Source organism: Zeus faber, assembly GCF_960531495.2.
Source record: "Zeus faber genome assembly, chromosome: 9".
Lineage (NCBI taxonomy): Eukaryota > Metazoa > Chordata > Actinopteri > Zeiformes > Zeidae > Zeus > Zeus faber.
In genome coordinates, this window is record NC_137197.1 from 29,389,954 (window position 1) to 29,411,776 (window position 21,823).

Consider the following 21,823-nt stretch of genomic DNA (forward strand, 5'->3'; position numbering starts at 1 on the left):
CAAGAAGTGAATAAAACCCCCGTCCTTTGAGGACGCACAGCAATTGCGCGCAACTGTGCACTGCACGCAGGGCGCACGGCAGCTAATATACTGAGAAGACTTTTCTGACTTGAAGGGTACAAGATGGCTTTACTTTTCAGGTGTTTGATCATTCTTGTGGAGGTTTTACTATATGTAAAACTGAACTTTGGCATGGAGGTGGATTTTTGCACACCTGTGCGGTTGGATGCCCAGCGAGAGCAGGGATCATTCTCAGAGGATAGCAATGAAATAAAAGTTGTTTTTAGACTAAGTGCTTTTAGACAAGACTTCTACTTGAATCTCACCCTGGATTCGAATTTCCTTGCACCTTCTGACGCCGGGTGTCCCACGCCGGACGCCCCTGCAGCGGCACCCCTGAGTCGGTGCTTCTACGCCGGTGATGTCAACTCCGACCCGGATTCCTTCGCGGCGCTCAGCCTCTGCAAGGGTCTACACGGAGCTTTCTCCTACAACGGGACGGAGTACTTCATCAGCCCATCATTTGGGAACGACGGCGCGGGCTTTGACAGCGCGCACGTCATCCGTCGCCGGTTGCGCGCTCAGTCCAGCAGCGGCACCCCCACCAGCAGGTGCGGGGTAACGTCCGACCTCCACCGAAACGCATCGGACGCTCTGGAGAAATACAGGCATATGGGGGAGTCGCGGATGGAGGAGCTGGCCGAGTCCGTCATGAAGACTCTGGGGAGATCCAAGCGGTTCGCCTCCATCCCCAGGTTCGTGGAGGTCCTGGTGGTGGCGGATGAGTCCATGGCCAAATTCCACGGGGACGACCTCAAGCATTACCTCCTGACCCTGATGTCTGTGGCCGCCAGGCTCTACAAGCACCCCAGCATTCTCAACTCCATAAACATAGTGGTGGTGGGCTTTATGGTGATAAATGAAGCTGACAAGGGTCCCAAGGTCTCTGGGAACGCGGCCCTGACTTTGCGCAATTTTTGCGCCTGGCAGAAGAAGTTGAATAAACACAGTGACAAGCACCCGGAGTACTGGGACACTGCTATACTTTTTACTAAACAGGTAAGAATAGGAGAGGTTCCATTAAAATCATTTAAAATTAGCAGATTAGCCAAAGGGGGTAAAACGGAATACTTTTATGAACTCTACCCGCAGCTGTGCTTGCAGAAGTGGCTTGCGTTTGCCAAGCTCCGTTGTTAATTTAGTTCCGCCGTGGCTATATTGAACCCAGGTTGGATTTGTGTTGTAGTAGGTGTTAATGAATAATTTACAAAATGATCCGCTCCACTTTATACGATTTTTATTGTTAGAAATGAATCTGTCGAAACTTCCACACCTGTGTGTACTTTGATAACAGTGAAAATATGATCAAAACAGTTATTATTGCACATTCTCCGAGGTCACGTAAATAAATAGTGGTGAACCTGTAAGCTTTATTAACACTATTAAGCCCCAGGACCTCTCGATGGACCCCTGGGGCTCCCCAGACCCCACATTGAGAACCACTGAACCATGGGGTTGCATCTAAAATGGTGTGAAGATTATTCCTCACTGTGATAACATCTCCATTCATCCAAACCCATGTGGTGGTAGGCAGAGTTTACATCCAACAATAATAATGTGTCACAGCAGCACAGGTCAACACAGAGGAGGTTGTGCTGTGTATGTATTTCTTGTCCGCACCAATTCCTGCCGCTTGCTCTGGCCTCTATAGCAGTAGCCTAGGCAGGTCTCGGTTTTACATCACTCAAAGATAAAGAGGGAAGAAGTCAGTCTCTGCTCCTAATCACCAAAAAACGCAAACCACACCATCCCTTTCCAATTGCTGTCATTTGGTCCCATCATTATCAGCCTCATCATAACTAACTTGGTCTGGTTGGCGTACAAACCAAATCTAGTTCTGTTTCCACTAAGCTAACACAACCGATTACTTTCCTGTGTGTGTGTGTGTGTGTGTGTGTCTGTGTGTGTGTGTGTGTATGTGTGTGTGTGTGTGTGTGTTTTAGGACCTGCTTTCCATTAGGTCTGGTTTGGCCTGTGCTAGCCATCTGATACATGGCCTCTCTCTTCCAGTGCATAGCAACATAAAAAAAACAACACTTTAGGGTCAACCAGGGATGATCAAAATTCCCGGGAAAGAGTCTTTATTTACAGTATTGAGAGCAGCGATGTGTAGGAAAGTACGAGTTCTTCCAGTGTTGCCACCCTCATCGGATGCACTGAATGCAATTTCACTGGAAACATTCTGTAATAGGTTAACATGGAGCCACTATTGTGGAACAACACGTGGCTGGCAGAGGCCGGTTCTGGCAACTTTGCACCTTTCTGTAAACCCAGGGTTCCCAAGTTCACTATCCCTTTATCCTTTTGGCTTTCCTCGGTAAATAATATCAAAAACAGTGATGAATAAAGTATCGAATGAGACACAGAAAGAAATGGTAACAGATTCAACAGAATAATAAAACAGGTCCATCATTGCGAGGCAGTCATAAAAAACGAAGAACCCTGATGGAACAAGATGAATCACAGCGATGGTTCCAGTAAATATTGAAATATCAGCTTTTGCAAAATTAGCCATCCTAATGTTTCCTGTTATATTCTGTCATAAACAAACCATTTCATATGCTCTGTGGCTATGACAGGCAGGAAAGTGGCAAAGCCTTGTCTGGGCTATTTTGTCTTTGCGGAGCAGATCAAGGCAAAGGCGAAGGGAATAGTGAAACATGTACATTTGTCCAAGTAAGGAAATGATCCCAGGCTAACATGCAAGAGATTTGCAGTTTCTAAGTAAGCCTGGAGTTTTCCCATCTGCCAAGGCTCATCTCGTGAAGGTTGGCACGACGCACTCCATCTGAGCCAAACAATGACTACACAACAAATCCAGAATGTCTTCATTCCAATACATAGAGACATAGAGACCCCTACCCCCACCCTGTGAGACATTTGAAAGCGAAAGCACGTAGAACAAGATGACTGCAGTCACATGTGCTTTGTATTAATGTATTTTTACGGTCCATTCATTCTGTATCTCACGGCTTGGCCTTCTAAGCCGCCATTGACAGACCTGCAGCTTGTTGAGGGGATGGGTTAAGGACAATTTCTCCTCTGACCATTTTGCATTAGCATAGCCGTTTCATGGCATTTCATGAGCGTCTCTCTTCTCTCTCACCCCTCTTCTGTCATCAGGACCTTTGCGGGGCCACAACCTGCGACACCTTGGGAATGGCTGATGTGGGGACCATCTGTGACCCCAAAAGGAGCTGCTCTGTCATCGAGGACGATGGCCTGCCCTCGGCTTTCACCACCGCCCATGAACTAGGTGAGCGGGGTCAGGCTTTGTTTTCTTTCTCATTGGTCGCGGCCATTGTGACCGAGCAGGGCAAAGGTACGGAAGCCGCTGGACTCTCCATCCTGGTGATGGCATACTGTACAACTTTGTGCAACACTTTAGGGGATGCTGCTGCTGTGCACGGCGGACTTCTGGATAAGATAATCCAGGCCAAATTGAAAAAAATGCATGCATAATCCACCCATATGGGAGCTAGCCCCCCAGTGTGATGTACCGATTCTAATCTGTCCGATGTGGAGATGGGTAAATGGGTTGTTGCCCGTCATTCCTTGTTTAAGTTTCAGTTGGATTTATTGGGACAAAGTTAAATAGATGCCAGAGAAGGTAAACATTAGTCCTCTTTCTCATCAGGACCTGGTTGGTGTGAAATCGAGTTTTAGTCCGTTTCCTCATGAGCACATGTTTACATTACCCCTGATCATTATGCTGATGATTGGTCATATAAGATCATATATGATATGGTGAGAAACCATTTAGTATAAGGTATAACCAATTATACGAAATACCTTTATAGTTAGACATATTATATAACCGCATTGTCTTATGCCCGCGTTGACAAAGACCTTTTACGACACAATCTACAATATTATCAGGAAAATGGCTAAAACTTGATTTGACGCCGGCCGAGTCAGCGTTAACGATAATTCAACAAGTAACTGACCTGCTATCAAGTGGTTTCGATCTATTGCTGGGCTGTGAAACAAAGGTGGTGATGGTGCTGGTGCTGGTGGTGTCGCTGGTGGTGGTGGTGGTGGTTGTTGGGGGTTTATGCCTGAAGCCAGCTGTGCAAGTATTACCAGATGTCTCCAGGTCCCCGAGGAGGCATAGGCTTACAGTGCCCACTTATATGTAGTAATTATACTATTTCCCTTCAAAATGATCTTGTAACCACCATCTCAACATACGTTTGTAAAGCCATCCATTCCTCCCCTTTGTTTAGTTCTTCCACGTTGCCGTGTTGGGAAGAATCGGGTTTCTGAGTCAACCAATTTTTTCTCTCTCTTTTGAAGACTTAAAAAAAATGAGCGCCACGTGTTATGTTCCTAACCAGAATTGTCTTCGTGCCCACCGTGACATCAGGTTTCAAATCGGTCCAAGGAGGTTGAGTTCTGCTGGGCCGTCCCAAAACATGCATAACGGTGATGTGTTGTAATGCCTAGCAAGACGTTTCACATTGACTTAACTTTCCCATAACTCTAAGTGTCATTAGCCCGGTAATTTGGTTGTAACTCCCTGTCAGCTTGGTAATTATGGTGTAACCCCAAATAAAGCTGTGTCTGCCTGTCTCTCTGTCCACGTGCCTGTCCGTGGTTTAAATGTCATTCTCCCAATTCTAATCTATCTATCTATCTATCTATCTATCTATCTATCTATCTATCTATCTATCTATCTATCTATCTATCTATCTATCTATCTATCTATCTATCTATCTATCTATCTATCTATCTATCTATCTATCTATCTATCTATCTATCTATCTATCTATCTATCTATCTATCTATCTGTCTGTCTTTTGGTCTGTGGTTGAAATGTCTTTCTCCCTGTTGTGACCTTCCCGCCCCTCTCTATCTCTCTCTCTATCTGTCTGGTCTGTCTGCGGTATTCAACATCACTCTCCCTGATCATTCACACTCTCTCTGTGTCCTGTTTTCTTTCTCCGTCACTCTCCCTCTCCCCTCTCAGGTCACGTGTTCAACATGCCCCACGACAACATCAAGGCATGCGAGGAGGTGTTTGGGAAGCTAAAGGACAACCACATGATGTCTCCCACGCTGATCCAGATTGACAGGAGCCGCCCCTGGTCTGTGTGCAGCGCGGCCTTCATCACAGAGTTCCTGGACAGAGGTCACGGTGAGGTCACCTCGGGCCGCCAGTGCTCCAGTTTATGACAATTTTGGAATATTTTGAGGAATTTCAGAATCTGCTGATGGTAAATCCATTCTAAGCATTTGTGTTACATATTTACCTGGCTTCACTTGTTCCCTTACCCTAATTCTATATGACAAAGTCTCCTCCATCACAGTTGAAACTCTAAATAAGTGTGGACAGACTAAGCAAGCCATGAAAACAAAATTTTTGACAAAAATTAACTTTTTAAGAAGTTTGTGCACAAGATGATTAAACTAGCACCAAGACAATATGTGGTTGAATTTAAATGTAATTTAAACTTTAATATGAATTTCTTTAATTTAAAGAGAACAGTATATCTTTGGTGCTCGCTACTCTGAAAATTTCAAGATACCTTTGCATTCCTTAGGATGCCTTGAGATTTATTTTCTTATTTTAAGAAAATAAAGATTCACATACACATGCCATTGTCAGATGGTATTAAAAGAATGCATTGTCTTTTTTCTTTTTTGACATACATTTTTTACAGTGTACTGCGTTCAAAATTATTATGCAAATTTGATTTAAGTGTCGTAAACATTAAATGTTTTGTTTTTCAATTAAACTCATGGATGGTATTGTGTCTCAGGGCTCTTTGGATCACTGAAATCAATCTCAGACACCTGTGATAATTAGTTTGCCAGGTGAGCCCAATTAAAGGAAAACTACTTAAGAAGGACGTTCCACATTATTAAGCAGGCCACAGGTTTCAAGCAATATGGGAAAGAAAAAGGATCTCTCTCTTGGCAAGAAGCGTCAAATAGTGCAATGCCTTGGACAAGGTATGAAAACATTAGATTTTTCACGAAAACTTAAGCGTGATCATTGTACTGTGAAGAGATTTGTGGCTGATTCAGAGCACAGACAGGTTTGTGCAGATAAAGGCATAATGAGCAAGGGTTCTGCCAGACAAATTCATCGGATTAAGAGAGCAGCTGCTAAAATGCCATTACAAAGCAGCAAACAGGTATTTGAAGCTGCTGGTGCCTCTGGAGTCCCACGAACCTCAAGGTGTAGGATCCTCCAGAGGCTTGCAGTTGTGCATAAACCTACTATTGGGCCACCCCTAACCAATGCTCACAAGCAGAAACGGTTGCAGTTGGCCCAGAAATACATGAAGACTCATTTTCAAACAGTCTTGTTTACTGATCAGTGCTGTGCAACCCTGGATGGTCCAGCTGGATGGAGTAGTGGATGGTTGGTGGATGGCCACCATGTCCCAACAAGGCTGCGATGTCAGCAAGGAGGTGGCGGAGTCATGTTTTGGGCCGGAGAGAGCTGGTGGGCCCCTTTAGGGTCCCTGAAGGTGTAAAAATGACCTCGGCAAAGTATATAGAGTTTCTGACTGACCACTTTCTTCCATGGGACAAAAAGAAGAACCGTGCCTTCCATAGCAAAATCATTTTCATGCATGACAATGCACCAACTCATGCTGCAAAGAATACCTCTGTGTCATTGGCTGCTATGGGCATAAAAGGAGAGAAACTCATGGTGTGGCCCCCATCCCCCCCTGACATCAACCCTATTGAGAACCTTTGGAGCATCCTCAAGCAAAAGATCTATGAGGGTGGGAGGCAGTTGGCATCAAAACAGCAGCTCTGGGAGGCTGTTCTGACATCCTGTAAAGAAATTCAAGCAGAAACTCTCCAAAAACTCACAAGTTCAATGGATGCAAGAATTGTGAAGGTGATATCAAGGAAGGGGTCTGATGTTAACATGTAACTTGGCCTGTTAAGATGTTTTTGATTGAAATAGCTTTTGATTTCAGTAAATATGACCTCCTAATGCTGCAAATTCAACAAATGACCATTTTTAGTTATTTACAACCTATAAAATGTTTTGAAACTCTGTTATGCATAATAATTTGGAACAGTGCATTTAGAGTTTTTTATTTTTGAAAAAAATCCTGTTATCATTGGGTGGTTTGTTAAATAACATTTGAATTATACCCTAACGGTTGATGACTTGAAAATTATACTGAGTGTCAATTGCATCGACTATTAAGGAAAATCAGAGAAAAATATAATTTGCATAATAATTTTGAACGATCAGCCACAACATTAATACCACCACTAATAACCACAAATAACCACTAATATTATGTAGCTTCCCCTCGTGCCGCCAAAACAGCTGTGGTATCTGGCATCAAGAGGGTTAGCAGCAGGTCCTTTAAGTCCTGTAAGTTTTGATGTGGGGCCTCTATGGATCAGGCTCAGCACATCCCACAGCTGCTCAATCGGATCAGACCCTAACCCCGGCCATCCACATGATGTAGAAGAAAATGTGATTCATTAGACCAGGCCACCTTCTTCCATTGCTCCATGGTCTAGTTCTGACGCTCACGTGCCCATTGTAGTCGCCTTCGGTGGTGGACAGGGGTCAGCATGGACACTCTGCAGCCCCATACGCAGCAAGCTGCGTTGCCCTGTCGCCGGTTCACCAGTTGTCCTTCCTTGGACCACTTTTGGCAGGTACTAATCACTGCATACCGGGAACACCCACAAGACTTGGCATTTTGGAGATGCTCCGACCCAGTCATCTAGCCATCAAAATTTGGTCCTTGTCAAAGTTGCTCAGATCCTTACTCTTGCCCATTAACTTCAAGAACTGACTGTTCACTTGCTGCCTAATATATCCAACCCCTTGACAGGTGCCATTGGAACGAGATGAGCAATGTTATTCCCTTCACCTGTCGGTGGTTTTAATTTTGTGGCTGATCTGTGTATCTGATAACCCGCTACCTTGCCCATTTTAACATTGCTCATGCACACTATAATTGTAAAATGCATTTGCATTGGTAGAAATTACACCCAATAGTGTAAATGCTGATTAAGAAATGGTTGCATGCAAGTTTATTTAGCATGAGTCATCCCTTACTGTAGTAATTGAGCCATTACTTAAAGCTGCTTTTAAAACAAATTCATGATGCCTGACTCACACAACAGCCCCATCACTGCAGAAAAATTGCCTCTGGAAAAACCCGACATCCCCGAGTGCTCTGTGATGCTATTATGCAGTTCAAGGGAATGGGGTCTAATCGATCTACTTTTTGTTTTCAATGAGCTGTAGAGTAACTGCCATTCGTGTGCTGCGTAACACTTGTTTGGCTGCAAACAAACCATGCTCGTTGACTCGCAATCTGGTTTCATAGAGTTGTGTTTGTTCTGTTTTTTTTTTCTCTCCCAGGAGAGTGTCTGCTGGACCATCCCCAGAAGTCACTGACCCTCCCCGAGAGCCTGCCCGGCTCCGGCTACAGCCTCCACCGGCAGTGCGAGCTGGCTTTCGGCGCCGGCTCCAAGCCCTGCCCTTACATGCAGCCCTGCTCCAAGCTGTGGTGTACAGGGAAAGCACGGGGGCAGCTGGTGTGTCAGACCCGCCATTTCCCATGGGCCGATGGCACCGGCTGCGGCAACAGCAAGGTGTGCTTTCGTGGGGGCTGCGTGGACAAGAACAGCACCGCGCACATCAAGGTGAGGGACCATGAGGGTCAATGACAGTCAAATAATGCTTGAGTCCATGATGGGTGACATAGGCTCCAGCCACGACACATCTTTTTCATGTGTCGCTTAAACCATGGATCAAATACGTATGTATATGTATGTGACAAATTAACCTATTGAATCTTGAACCTTGAATTTTGAAATGTTCAAATGTTCTCATTCCCAGGTCGATGGTAGGTGGGGTAAGTGGAGCGCGTTTGGGGACTGCTCTCGAACTTGCGGTGGAGGAGTCCAGCTGGCCAAGAGGGATTGCGACAATCCAGTGCCAGAAAACGGCGGCAAGTACTGCTACGGCCTCCGTATCAAGTACCGTTCCTGCAACCTCAACGCCTGTCCCGAAACGGGTACGGTCAAATTATTTAATAAAATCACAATTGTTAAAGAGTCAGTCAGAGTCAGTCATGACATTCTTTTTTTTCTCAGCTAAGAGTTTCCGTGAGGAGCAGTGTGAAGCGTTCAACGGCTTTAACCTGAACACCAACCGGCTCAGCTCCTCCGTGGTTTGGGTGCCCAAGTACTCAGGCATCTCGGCCAAGGACACGTGCAAGCTTATCTGCCGCGCCAACGGGACTGGCTACTTCTACGTCCTCGCTCCGAAAGTACGTGACATACAGCATGTATTTCGACAGCTTGATTTCAATGAATCCAATTGAATTGATCCAATTCAATTGGCATGCTGGCTAATGGTGACAGCTGACGTTGACAGAACTGTGAATAAAACTCATTGTATCATATAATTTACGGGTCGATACAATGCGAAAAAATATCTTTTGATAACTGTGTCCAAATTTAGCTTTAGTTTCTTTCTGTAAGAGCATTTATCCTACCGTATTGAAAGCATCGGTGTTGCTCCAGCCTACTGTTGACAAACTAATGTCACTACTCAAAATAAAAAAGCGAAGCTATCCTTTAAAAATCGGTGTCCAATGGCTAAAAACAACGTCTGTTATGGTGTGGGGGGAAAAAAAACTATTTAAAAAATGGCATCCATTTTTGTTTACACACATACCCATCCAAGCATCTGGTGGCTGATTCCATCCAGATGATCGCAAACTGTAGCACATATTTGTGCGATAGCCAGTGCAAATGTGATAGTCGAGCGCATGATTGGGTGCAAATAAGCATGGCTGCCACTGCACTATTTAACAGCTACGTTGGAAGAAACACAGTTGGATTGTCTTGGCTTTTCCTGTGGTGGTAGAAGTTGCTGGTTGAGCCTTCCTTTGTGGACAAGAGGCAGGAAGACGATGAGCGATGCCAGGGCTGCAAGTTACGTCAACACTGAAACAGGGAGAAGGGGAGGTTTAAGTGGCAAGACAGAGAACATTTCCCGCCGCACTTCGATGGAGGGAGAAGATAGAAAGGGAAACGCACGGGGACAGTATCACCTCACAGCTGTGGCTTGTCAGCAAGTATTTATGCAAACAGAAAGGAAACAAGCTTGTTACAGCAACACGCGCCAAGACCTCCTTGATACGAATGATACTGTATACTGTCCCTGCCCCTGCCGCTACCTCTTCCCCCTCTCCTTGTTTGGTAGGTTTCCGAATACGTGTTTTCTCTCTTTCTCTTTTAATGAATATTCCTCGATCCACTCCACCGTATGTCTCTCGCTTGCCACTTAGCCTATGATAGTTCTGGACAATTTTAAATCAAAATCCTCAACATTTCAGGTTGTCGACGGGACCCCCTGTTCTCCGGACACCTCAGCTGTGTGTGTCCAGGGGAGATGCATCAAGGCAGGCTGTGACGGCAAGCTCAACTCCAACACAAAGTTTGACAAGTGCGGCGTGTGCGGTGGGGACAACCACGGCTGCAAAAAGGTCTCAGGGCTGTTCACCAAACCCATGTAAGCAGGAAAAGTGTCATTATCTGACAAGCATGTCTGTACAGTGTCATCCCCAGGGACATTAACGCCAGTATGTTATCCCCTATGCCCCCTCTTTCCAGACATGGCTACAACTTTGTGGTAGTGCTGCCGGTGGGAGCTTCCAACATCGACATACGCCAGCGGGGCTACCGGGGAATGGTCAGCGACGAGAACTACCTGGCGGTGAAGAACCACCACGGCAAGTACCTCCTCAACGGCAACTATGTGGTGTCGGCGGTGGAGCGCGACCTGTTGGTGAAGGGCAGCCTGGTTCGTTACAGCGGTACCTCCACCGCCGTGGAGACGCTCCAGGCTACCAGGCCCCTCCGGGAGCCCCTGACCGTGGAGGTGCTCTCCGTGGGGAAGATGACCCCACCCCGAGTGCGCTACTCCTTCTATGTCACCAAGGAGAGCAAGGAGGAGAAGACCCTGCGCAAGGAGGAGAGGAGCCACGCAGCACAGAACAGCGTCCTAGCCGACAGCAACAAGGTGGAGGTCAAGAAGCAGGTACTGGACAAGAGAGCCACCAGCCAGTGGGCCACCAGCCCATGGGACGAGTGCACAGTGACCTGCGGGAACGGGCTGCAGAAGAGGCTGGTGTGGTGCCAGAGCGCCGAGGGGAGCCCGGCGGCGGACTGCGACGGCGCCACCAGGCTGACAGCTGTGAGGGTGTGCGGGGAACCTTGTCCCATGTGGGACGTCGGCGCCTGGTCACACTGCTCCAAGTCCTGCGGGAGGGGGTTCAAAAGGCGGACCCTGCGCTGCATCGCCCATAACGGTCCAAATCTACCCAGAGATCATTGCTCTGGAAGGAAAAAGCCTCAAGAACTGGACCTCTGCACCCTGAGACCGTGCTAAAGAATGAACAGCGGAAAAAATCCCACGAGTCGTCCTTTGGCAGCCGAAGCGAGGGTGATTTGACTGAGATCTAAATACAAATCATCATTGGAGCAAAGTTATGGTTTAGCAAATGTACTGAGCACTGAAACACATTCTGGCTGTGTTTGCTGGCCGCGTAGTGCTCCAAAGAGAAGGAAAGAACAACGGAGACGATCCTTCTCCACGATTTGAGCGGATCAAACGGTGTGTTTACACAAGACAAAAGGAGTTATGCGGTTTTCTTGTAAATTGTCAGACCACCTCTGGCGGTGGCCTTTTGGATAGTCTACCTCTAGTGGAATATATGAAACGAGGCCTTTCACGCAGACACAGAGTGAGGGAGTGAGACTAGAGAGAAGGAGACTCAAAGAGGAAGAGAGAGAGAGAGAGAGAGAGAGAGAGAGAGAGAGAAACAGATTGTGACAGTGTGAGCAATCTGAAGACTGAAACGGTTTACCAGTGCCATTGCATTCCAAAAAAATTAAAAGGGAGAAATGAAAGTTCTGGAAAAGTAGATTGGATATCGATGGTTTCAGAGCTTCAATCTAACTTCTCAGTGTACTTACAATATTTTACCTGTGAATAAAAATTCTCATGATGGTGAGGAACTAATTTAAATGTGAAGCACCGTACTGTATCTGCAAAGTGAAAGACCTGCTCGGTTCACGCACTAGTTTCAAATTCTATTTTTATATTTCTCGTTGATCTAGGAGGAGTTATGTTGGCTGTTCTCAACTGCTGCTCAGTGCGCCCCCAAAAAAAGAAAGAAGACATTTAAAATTGATGCATAACAGGAATTTATTAACATTTATGAGTTCCTTATGTTACAGCAGTGAATACTCAAGTGTATGTGCGTGCGTGCGTATTTTGATTTTTATTCTTTTAAGTGAAAAGGTTTTGACTTAATATCAAGCATGCTCGAAAAAACACATTTTGAAGCCAATCGTTACCAAAATCAAAGAACTGTTTTCTTTCTTCTGGCCAAAAAAGAAACATTTTGATTCTATTTGAAGATAAAGACACATTAAGTACAGTGAGAGTTGAGATTTTCTATACAGGATATATAAGGGTAATTGTAAAAATACGACGCAGTGTTATCTGTTGTTTCTATCTTTGAGAAACAGAAACAAAAAAGAACCTGCCGGAGCTGAAGCTCAACTATTCTGTTCCATTACACCAAAGAGAGAGGGGGGGTGATGCTGCTTTATGAGAAAGCCTTAGTATTGCAGACAGACTCAACTCTCCTCATTGACTTGTCATTACCTGTTTTTTGTTTAAAAGTAGCCTTAAAAGTATCAAGTATGTTTTACACCGAATCTGTAATTGCACCCAACAGTCGATCCCCCCGCCCCCTTCAGGTCTTACGAAAGGTCCCAAAACTTGTTGCATTCCGGAGTCTGGAACGTATGCTGAAATTGCGCACCATGGAATCCGACTCTCGACAGAAATGAATGGACTTCCGGTTTGTTCTTGTTGCTTGTCGGATTTGGTGTGAAGCAAGCTTAATGAAGCAAAATGGTTCAGTCACTACTGTGCTCCCCCTATAGGTGAAATGCTGCTATTGTAAGCTTCACTGCTTGACTCTGGAATCCTGTAGCATGCAAAGATAAAAACTTAGTCTGCTATGTTTCCATTAGGTCACGATTACATCGACCTGTGTCCATCCTGGCGGCCTGTAAATATTAGGATAGTTAACTTCAGATTGCCAAGCGTTAAGCGGTGATCTTTTTTTGGCGATTTTTCTCTCCTCGGGTTACGTGTCGAGTTAAAGCCTGCATGACATAGAAAGGGGAAAACGACAAAAGGCTTCTTTTCTCCACGAGACGGAAAGACCAACAATGCAACAGAAACAAAGATTACGATCTGTGCCCCTTCAAAGTCAACAACACCGTTCCTGCTCCAGTTTCGGGTTTGCAGGGGACCTCTTATGCCACCCTTAAATATGTAAATGTACAGTCGTTCATTTGTTTTTCTTTTCAACACCATGTACAGAATTTTTATTTTTATTTTATAAACTGCCTTTGTATACTATGTATACATTCATCTAGCTGTGTACAAATAAATATATATATATACAGTATGAATATGCACATGCGTTGCTTTATGAATTAGATATGTCTAGTCTATAATGCCCACAAAACTCAGAATCCTAGAATCTCCATTTTCTCTTGACTGTTTAGTATTGCAGGGTTGCAGATTAAGCAATATCCATTTTTTCTACTGTACCGTGTAGACATGACAAGAAATTAGATGGCCACTGGAGTTCCGTGTTACCACAACCCTCCTCCAGCCTGAGCGTGTGGCCGGGCGATTGAAAAAACACATTCATTCATCCTCTTTGGAATTCTGCTGATTCAAGCTCCGTTGTTCAGCCCATGCTGTAACAACAGGCGCCGCTTGGATACTGCATGCCCGGTAAACCCATCCCATTGTTGGGGAGAGCTGCGCCGGCTGTCACTCAAGACTGCGTCGGTATCTGAGCTCTGCTATCTCGCCACGCAGGTTATAACAGGTTGTAAATAAGGGAGTATAAGATAGGCATCTCTGTGGATGAGCAGGTGAATACGATGACACAAACTTGTAAAATACCAGGGCAAATTTGAGGAAATTTTATTCTGATATCCATTTCAGAGAGTGTAATCCAGGGACATTTTGGGGACAGAGCGTCAAATTTGAGTCTGCTCATCTGTTCTCGTTCAGTTGCATATTGTAAATTAGTTTCCCCTACAAACATCAAACTCTGTGCTGTGTGGCTTCGTTACTATTTATTTCCGTCTTGGCGGGGGCTTGTGCAGCATTGTTCTTTCTCCTGTTCATATGTTACACCAGTTCTCTGTGTAAATGTTTATCAAATTAATGACGTGTGGATGTTTGAGGATTTATGGTACGGGGAGCGCGGAGGCGTACCTAGTTTGTGAGACTACGCCTTGGTGGCGTTCCTATGTTGGTCGAAAGCAGTGGTGGTGGTAACACGTTACAAAAGTAACGCATTACAGTAATAAATTACATTTTATCAGTAACACAGTAATAAAAAAAGTCAATAATACAATGTGGGTTATATTATTACAGTTACCTGTCAAGTAACGTGCGTTACCATCTGTAATTAAGCGTTACCATGCCACAAAAATTACAATGGTTAGGGTTAGGGTTAGGGTTAGGGGGTTAGGATTAGGGTTAGGGGGTTAGGGTTGGGGTTAGGGGGTTAGGGTTAGGGTTAGGGTTAGGGTTAGGGGGTTAGGGTTAGGGTTAGGGGGTTAGGGTTAGGGGGTTAGGATTAGGGTTAGGGGGTTAGGGTTAGGGGCATGTTCTCCTGAGCTCAAATTGGGTTTCCTCCATATAACATCAGTAAGGACCCCAACCAAAAACATGCACAAGATGGTCATCTGAGGAGCGATAGACGTTTGGAATTGTTCCCCGGGTATATAGCTGTATGCCGCCCACTAGTCCTGGCTAACCGGAGGATGGGCCGCGATGGGTTAAAAGCAGAGAACATGTTTCACCAGCCACCATTTGAAGCGTATGTGCAACAACATGTGGTGAGGGTTAACGACCAAGCCAAAGTGAACCAAAGCTTTGTTTGTTGATCATGAGACATTGGTGCATATTTTGGTGAGTAACTTAAAAGTAGTGTAATAGTAACTTATTACCTTACACAGAAAGTAATATTGTAAAGTAACTTATTCCTTTCAAATGAAAGTTACAAGTAATACAGTATGTAATAAATTACATAATAAAAGTACACAACACTGGTTGAAGGTTTGTTCTCCCTCCCATCTATCCAGGTCTTGGCAGTTCCATTTCTTTAAATATGTATTGAGCTCATAAAAATCTCCCCCATTCAAATTCCATGTGACACTTGCATGTGCATATTAATGACCTAATTAACAAAATTATGTTTTAATTTTCAGCATTTTTCGATGATAAGTGAGGATGATAAGCACTGGATTGGCCTTTGGGCCTGCTTAATAAAGTCAGCAAACACATCTCTTAAAACACATCTCTCTACACTTTGTAAGGACCTTATTTTCACTATAAGTAATGCTACAAGAGTCATGAATAAAGACCAGGAAAAAAGTATATTACCTCAACAAGGTTGTAGACTCAGCAAATGGAGAGACGAGCAACACAATCTGACTCCCGCCAGCCCCAGTGCATATCTAATTAATTCAACACAAGCTGGAACATGAGGTGTTAGGTTGCAGTTCTAGTCTTACGATAATTCGGGAACAACAAAGAGGAATGTGTTGTGGCTGCATGACTTGTAAGTCACAAGAATACTACATCAAAGTCCAAAACACATGCTCTGCAACGAAGCCACAGGCATCATGATATGGAATGGAATAACTTCTATATGCCAGATTTGTATCACTAATTAATGTTTATTGGTCAGCAACCTCACAAATGTAGACACAAAGCTGTTTTTGGAGCTCTTAGTTACAAAGGGTGAAGACCTCGACCTTTGCCCTGATGGCAGTGTATAAAAGGAACAATTGAAGGGGTATGTTGTAAGATCCGTTATGCATTCCCCACCATGCAATACGCCATCTCTGTAAAATCACCATCATGACCGCGTGGCAGCAGCATTGTGTCTGTCTCTCTGTCTTTCCCCCTCTGACTTTCTATCCCACTGACATTTTCTCTTTCTGGCGTCTGTTTTGTTGACTTCGTTAAAGCCTCCTACTTAACCATTGTCAACAAATTGTGCATACACTCTGAATAATCGGAATGTACTGTCCTTGACGGCACGGCATATTTTTAGCTTTTCCTCCGTTGAATGATGTTTTGGCCATATTGCATCCACATGCAAAGGCGGAATTATATTTCCAAATTTTATTTCACAATTATTGAGTGATTAACTTTTGTTATAAATATCTTAACCCCAAGTGTCAAAGAGGTGGGACATGGCATTTTTCCAGAGAAGGCTTAGCGCCTCTCTTGAACCCCCACCAGCCAGGGCCTTAATGAGCTGCTAAGTAATTAACATTCAGACAGAAGTCAGCCAGTAGGTTAGAAGTACTGCAATTATTCCAATATAAACAAATGGAGTTTGTTGGCACCGTTTTCATGGTCCATTTTGCTTGTCTTCCCCCATAAAATCCTGAATGAATGCGTCCAAGCAGAATGCAAGAGTCTGAACCGGGATCTTGTCTTTATGTGTGTCCAGGAAATCATCCACTTGGAGTTCATCTTAAAGGAGTTTACCCAATAGCGAGCCACTAAAGAAATGGGTGTGAAAAGAATTCCTGTCCGGAAATCACATTATCTGCTTTACAGAACAACACAGCAGTTGACACCGGTCTCGGGCAGAAGGAGAATAGACTTTGCTTTACTGTGTGCCCCTCTTTCCCCAATGGAGGCCTGTCGGCTCATTCAGTCCCCTGTCTCACGTGGCTAATGACCACGAAGGGTTAATGTGTGGCAGCCCATGGGAACAAGTGAGGCTCTAAGTTGGCCGTTCCATACAATGACTGAACCACAACCTTTGAAATCAAAATGACCAGCGTTGCAGAATTAAACTCATGTGGAGGGCCATAAACAACTGGCTGTGAAGTCCATTTTATAGGCCAAAGCCCATGGTGTGAAATGCACGGAGATGCTTACAACAGAGCCTCATTCTATGTAAAGAGAATTAAATTGAAGCTATAACTGGTCGTAACCACTGTGCATCAAGGTGGAGTGTAGAGTTCCTGCCAACATTCTCCCTATGTGCAGTCGAAGATCGGCAAAATTTAAAAAAAGTACTTTTCACGTGTGCTGAAATGTATGGGTTTCTGCCGTGGTCAATAAGAACCTTTTACTAAATAACCTTTTCATCAACTATATTGGAAAACAAGATGACTGCCAGAACTCTATGTTCATGATATGAGATGCTGTGAGGCGTTTGAGATAAAGTGAAGGCCTACCCTTTGGAACAAACTATTAATAGGCATAGGCTAATGCTCACCAAGATAAACATGAGACTTTGTGATTTTCCTCTTTGGTTATTTGTAGCTTGCACGACTGAGGCAGGACTGTGGCTCAAAATCAACACAAGAAGCTTTAAGTTCATTTCTCTGGTGCTTGTATCATCAGGTCTAAGCTTTGACCTTGCTCAGAAATGTCCTGACGAGGCCTCATGGAAAACCAGTCTCACAGAAGACAGTCTGGTGGTCCGGTGTCATTTCGAGGGAACAATAAATCTCGAACGGACCAGGCTCGCAAAGGCAGGGATAGAACCGAGGGCTTCATCCACAGGAATTTATTACTGCTGTCTGGTCCCTGTAGCCATCTTATTTTGGAGTGAGCGGATTTCTAATCCTGGAGATGAGATATTGTGTACTGCGCACTGAAGTCAAACTCACATGGATGTCTGCTATGAATTATCGCTCTCAGTGGGAGGTGTTTGGGAGTGTCAAAATGCTCCCGTCCTAATTAAGTGAAATCATTAGTTAAATAGATGCATAGTAGACAATAGGATACACAAAAGCCCCCGTTTTAACATTTTTGATTGTTCTTTTGATTCGTCTGTTTTCCATGTTCATTTGATATCAACTACGCATCTTGTATTATCTTGTATTCCGATCAGCCACAACATCAAAACCATCACTAATAACCACTAATATTGTGTAACTCCCACTTGTGCCGCCAAAACAGCTCTGACTGAGGTCTTGTGGAGGCATGGACTCCGGGATAGACTTGACTCCCCAGGTGCATCAATAAGCCCATGGGCGCCCATGATCCTGTTGCCGGTTTACCGGTTGTCCTTCCTTGGACCACTTTTGGTAGGTACTAACTAATGCAAGAACTGCCGTTTTGGAGATGCTCTGACCCAGTCGTCTAGCATCACAATTTGGCCCTTGTCAAAGTTGCTCAGATCCTTACGCTCGCTCATTTTTCCTGCTTCCAACACATCCACTTCAAGAACTGACTGTTCACTTGCTGCCTAATACAGCCCACCCCTTGACAGGTGCCATCGTAATGAGATGATCAATGTTTTTCAATTCTCCTGTCAGTGGTTTTAATGTTGTTGCTGATCGGTGTCTTCATGACTAGTTGCAGTCAGATGATCACCCTTTGTTGCCATTGGAGAAGGCTGCACGCTTGGAAGAAAGCAATTTTCCAATTGGCTTTTAAAACATGTGTCACGTTTTGGCATCACAGACCAAAAAATGAAAAATCCTGTTGCTGCCTTTGCCGAACGAGCGCTGTACGGCCGAGAGGAATTCTGGCAGCTTCATTGGTTGATCTGTCAGAGACTCGATGAAGCACAAGCTATAAACAACAAACAGCTGGGCTAAATGAACTCCAGGCGGAATGGCGGAATACGCTGGGGTATATTTTGAAGTATTTGATGAGCCAGCGTTCAGTTTGAGACTACAAACCCTTCATCAGATTTATCGGAACTATATTCGCATTGTCACGTGTTGGTGGGTTCTGGAGCCGCTCGAGAATGGAATGACAGAACGTAAAAATAATCAATATTTGTGAACAATTTTTGTAATCGTTGCCCAATTTATAACCATTTGGATCCCATTTCCAATTCAGAACTGCACCCCAAAGACCAGAACTCCACAGTAATTGAAACTGGTTCATTTTGTGGGAGCGACTAAATGTTTTTTTATTTTCAAATGAGCCTTTTTTCCTATAATAGTGTTTTCATCGGTTCAGGACCAGGAAGCGTTATGCTAGAGATGGTTGGTCTTGACAGTTAGTTGGTTGATGTTTTGTGCTCTTACTGTACAAAAACTCTCCTCGCTCCTTACTGTAGGTTCACCTGGCTGTTATCATGCTGAGACATTGAACCTAGTTTAACATTATCCATCGTGTCACTCATTCCTTCTCACGTCTCCCCTCCCTCTAAGAAAAAGAAGAAGAAGAAGAAAAAAACAAATGGGGTAAATTGGGGGTTTTCCTGGACCTACATAGATTTTACGTTACTAGAGCAACCTCACAAAATAAGGGTAGGGCTCGGTGAACTGCACTCCTTATGTTTCAGCAAACATCTAGACTATAATGAAAAGCAGCAAGCGAGCAAAAAAATAAAAAATAAACCAACGATGTCATCGGCTTCACCAGAGTCTCCATGACGATTCCCTCAGCTGAACACAGCATCTTTCCAAAGGCATTTTCGCATGACTCACATCCTTGGTAATGGAGTAGATGTATAGATACACGCTGTAGACACCAGCCTTGCAATTGGCCAGGAGGAGAATAGACCTCTTTCCCAAATGAAGGCCTCTCCACCCATTCAGTTTGGTAGTTTGGTAGTTCGAAAGCACAGCGGAAAATAAAAAGCCATTTTAAAAACAATCCAAGCCAGGATAAACGTTGAACAATCCTTCTTATAATTGGCGAGCTCAGTGTAGTCTCCACAATCTAAACTCTGCGACATATATAAAAATGGACAGTGCTGTTTTGAAGCCAAAAATATGGTCAAAGCCTGGTCAAAGCCGTCTTTCTAGCAGTTGCGCAGTAGATGTGAATTGTAAACATTGCTTAGGCGGTATGGACAGTGTTTCCATGGTAACCAGAGGTGTACGCCCATATGACCCTCTGCTGCCCGCCCACTGAGATGTTTGTTGCATAGACATGATCAACACATCCCCAGGCCTGACAACGCCCCCACTTGGATATCATCAACTAACTTAAAAAAATACAATTAGCTGAAAATAAATATTAGGAGAGATATTAAGTAATGGATAATGTGCAGCCAGCCGGTAATTATCGCAAAATAACCCCAGGCAGAGTGATCAGCACTGTGAGCTCTACCAAAAAACTTTTCCCTACATATGACATATAACCTATTTATTGTTATTGCTACGAAATCGGACATATCCACATCAATCTCTTCAAGAAGTTTATAAGAAGTCTTCCATTGTGTTCTCTATGTAGTGTCACTGCTAGCTAGTGTTAGCATTATTCAGAAATGACTGACCGCTGATCGCCACAGTTGAACAATCAGAATTGAGTATTCCAACGTAAAGGGAAATTTGTGAAATGACATTAAACACTTGAGGGAAAAATTATTGAACTCGTATTTCGAATTCTCAGGTCGGCCCTCAATAAAGCGCAGCTTCAATTTTCGAAATTTTTGCACCCTTGGCATAGAGTGTTTTAAAATGTTTAAAATAAACAACCTCGAGGTGAAGGTGAAGGGTTGCGGCACGTGACAACGTTCACTGCGTTGAGTGGAGGTCAACTGGTGCCTAAAACTTTGAACTGGTGCCAGCCCCACTGAAGACCCCAGCGGTGGGAGGCTTGCCGGCCCCTGCCACGTGGAGCAGAGTTTCCAACTCCTGCACGCTCTCGCACGACCAAAACATTATTTTTCTTTTCTGCCAACTAAAAGGAGACGCAGCCGTCAGCAGTGCAGCAGTGGATGGCAGGAATTCAGCAAGGATGCCAATGGGCTTTGATCCCGCGGAGCGGCCTCAAACAGTGATAAAATCGGTTGTAGGTCCAAATGTGAAAACACACACACACACACACACACACACACACACACACACACATACACACACACACACACACACACACACACACACACACACACACACACACACACACACACATATAAACAGGTCTACTGATACACCCATCCAAATATGAATATTCATATCCAATCCCTAGCACCCAGCACGCTACTTGCATCTTCAAACACTGTTCAAATTTGAAATTCTACAATGGGATGAGAGCTAAAGGAAGAGTTCCTCCCGCCCCCGGGGAAGGACGAGGGAGAGGGTGACAGGAACAGAGCGGTGGCGGCCGCAACTAAAAAAGAGAAACAATGAGAGGCAGGGAGTGAGACGGCGGGGCTGGAATCACAACACGCTGTGTTTGCTTAACAAGTTTGCACCAGAGCGCCCATGACTTTTGGAAAGGACAGTATAACCAACAGAGTCTGTCGGGTGGAGTGGAAGCAATCTGGAAGGCGTCTCATTTCAACACGCAAGCTTCTCCACAGTGTGTGTGTGTGTGTGTCCGCATGCGCGCACACACACACACACACACAATTTGACAAAGTAAAAGTAGTCTTGTTGAACTTCTTGCTGAGTGAGTTTGAAGGACGTTGGGCAGTTTAATTAACTGTGCCAAGGCACCATGGGAGCGGGCTGCCCACCCGGGCCCCCAACCTCCTTTATCTTATCTGTCGGATTCGCTCAACTGACTGAGACTGAAATGCAGATGTTTCAATTTCGACTAAAAAAAACTGCCTTTGGACCACTTTTGGTCGTCTCTGTGAAGTTCAAACAATTTGATTAAGGCCGAAAAGTGAACAACGGGTGATGAGGACGTAATTCTTCTTTCTTCTTTTATGTCGCTCATTAATAGTTCCGAAGCCGAGCGCTGGGGATAAGGCCA

At 44.6% G+C, this 21,823-nt stretch overlaps 1 protein-coding gene across 1 annotated transcript; it reads left to right on the forward strand.

The window, feature by feature from the left end:
• Nucleotides 1-9: 9 nt before the first annotated feature.
• LOC307235172 (A disintegrin and metalloproteinase with thrombospondin motifs 15-like) lies at nucleotides 10-13,570 on the forward strand. Its single transcript, XM_080007178.1, has 8 exons — nucleotides 10-1,059; nucleotides 3,184-3,316; nucleotides 5,030-5,197; nucleotides 8,420-8,703; nucleotides 8,900-9,077; nucleotides 9,157-9,332; nucleotides 10,407-10,582; nucleotides 10,684-13,570. Exons 1-8 carry the CDS (start codon nucleotides 124-126, stop codon nucleotides 11,459-11,461), a joined length of 2,829 nt encoding a protein of 942 aa, XP_079863304.1. The 5' UTR covers nucleotides 10-123; the 3' UTR covers nucleotides 11,462-13,570.
• Nucleotides 13,571-21,823: the final 8,253 nt, after the last annotated feature.

Coding starts and splice junctions, on each gene's coding strand:
- LOC307235172 (XM_080007178.1), top strand. CDS start 124: ATGGCTTTACTTTTCAGGTGTTTGATCATTCTTGTGGAGGTTTTACTA. Junction 5,198..8,419: donor GTTCCTGGACAGAGGTCACG/GTGAGGTCACCT, acceptor TTTCTCTCCCAG/GAGAGTGTCTGCTGGACCAT. Junction 9,078..9,156: donor CAACGCCTGTCCCGAAACGG/GTACGGTCAAAT, acceptor TTTTTTTCTCAG/CTAAGAGTTTCCGTGAGGAG.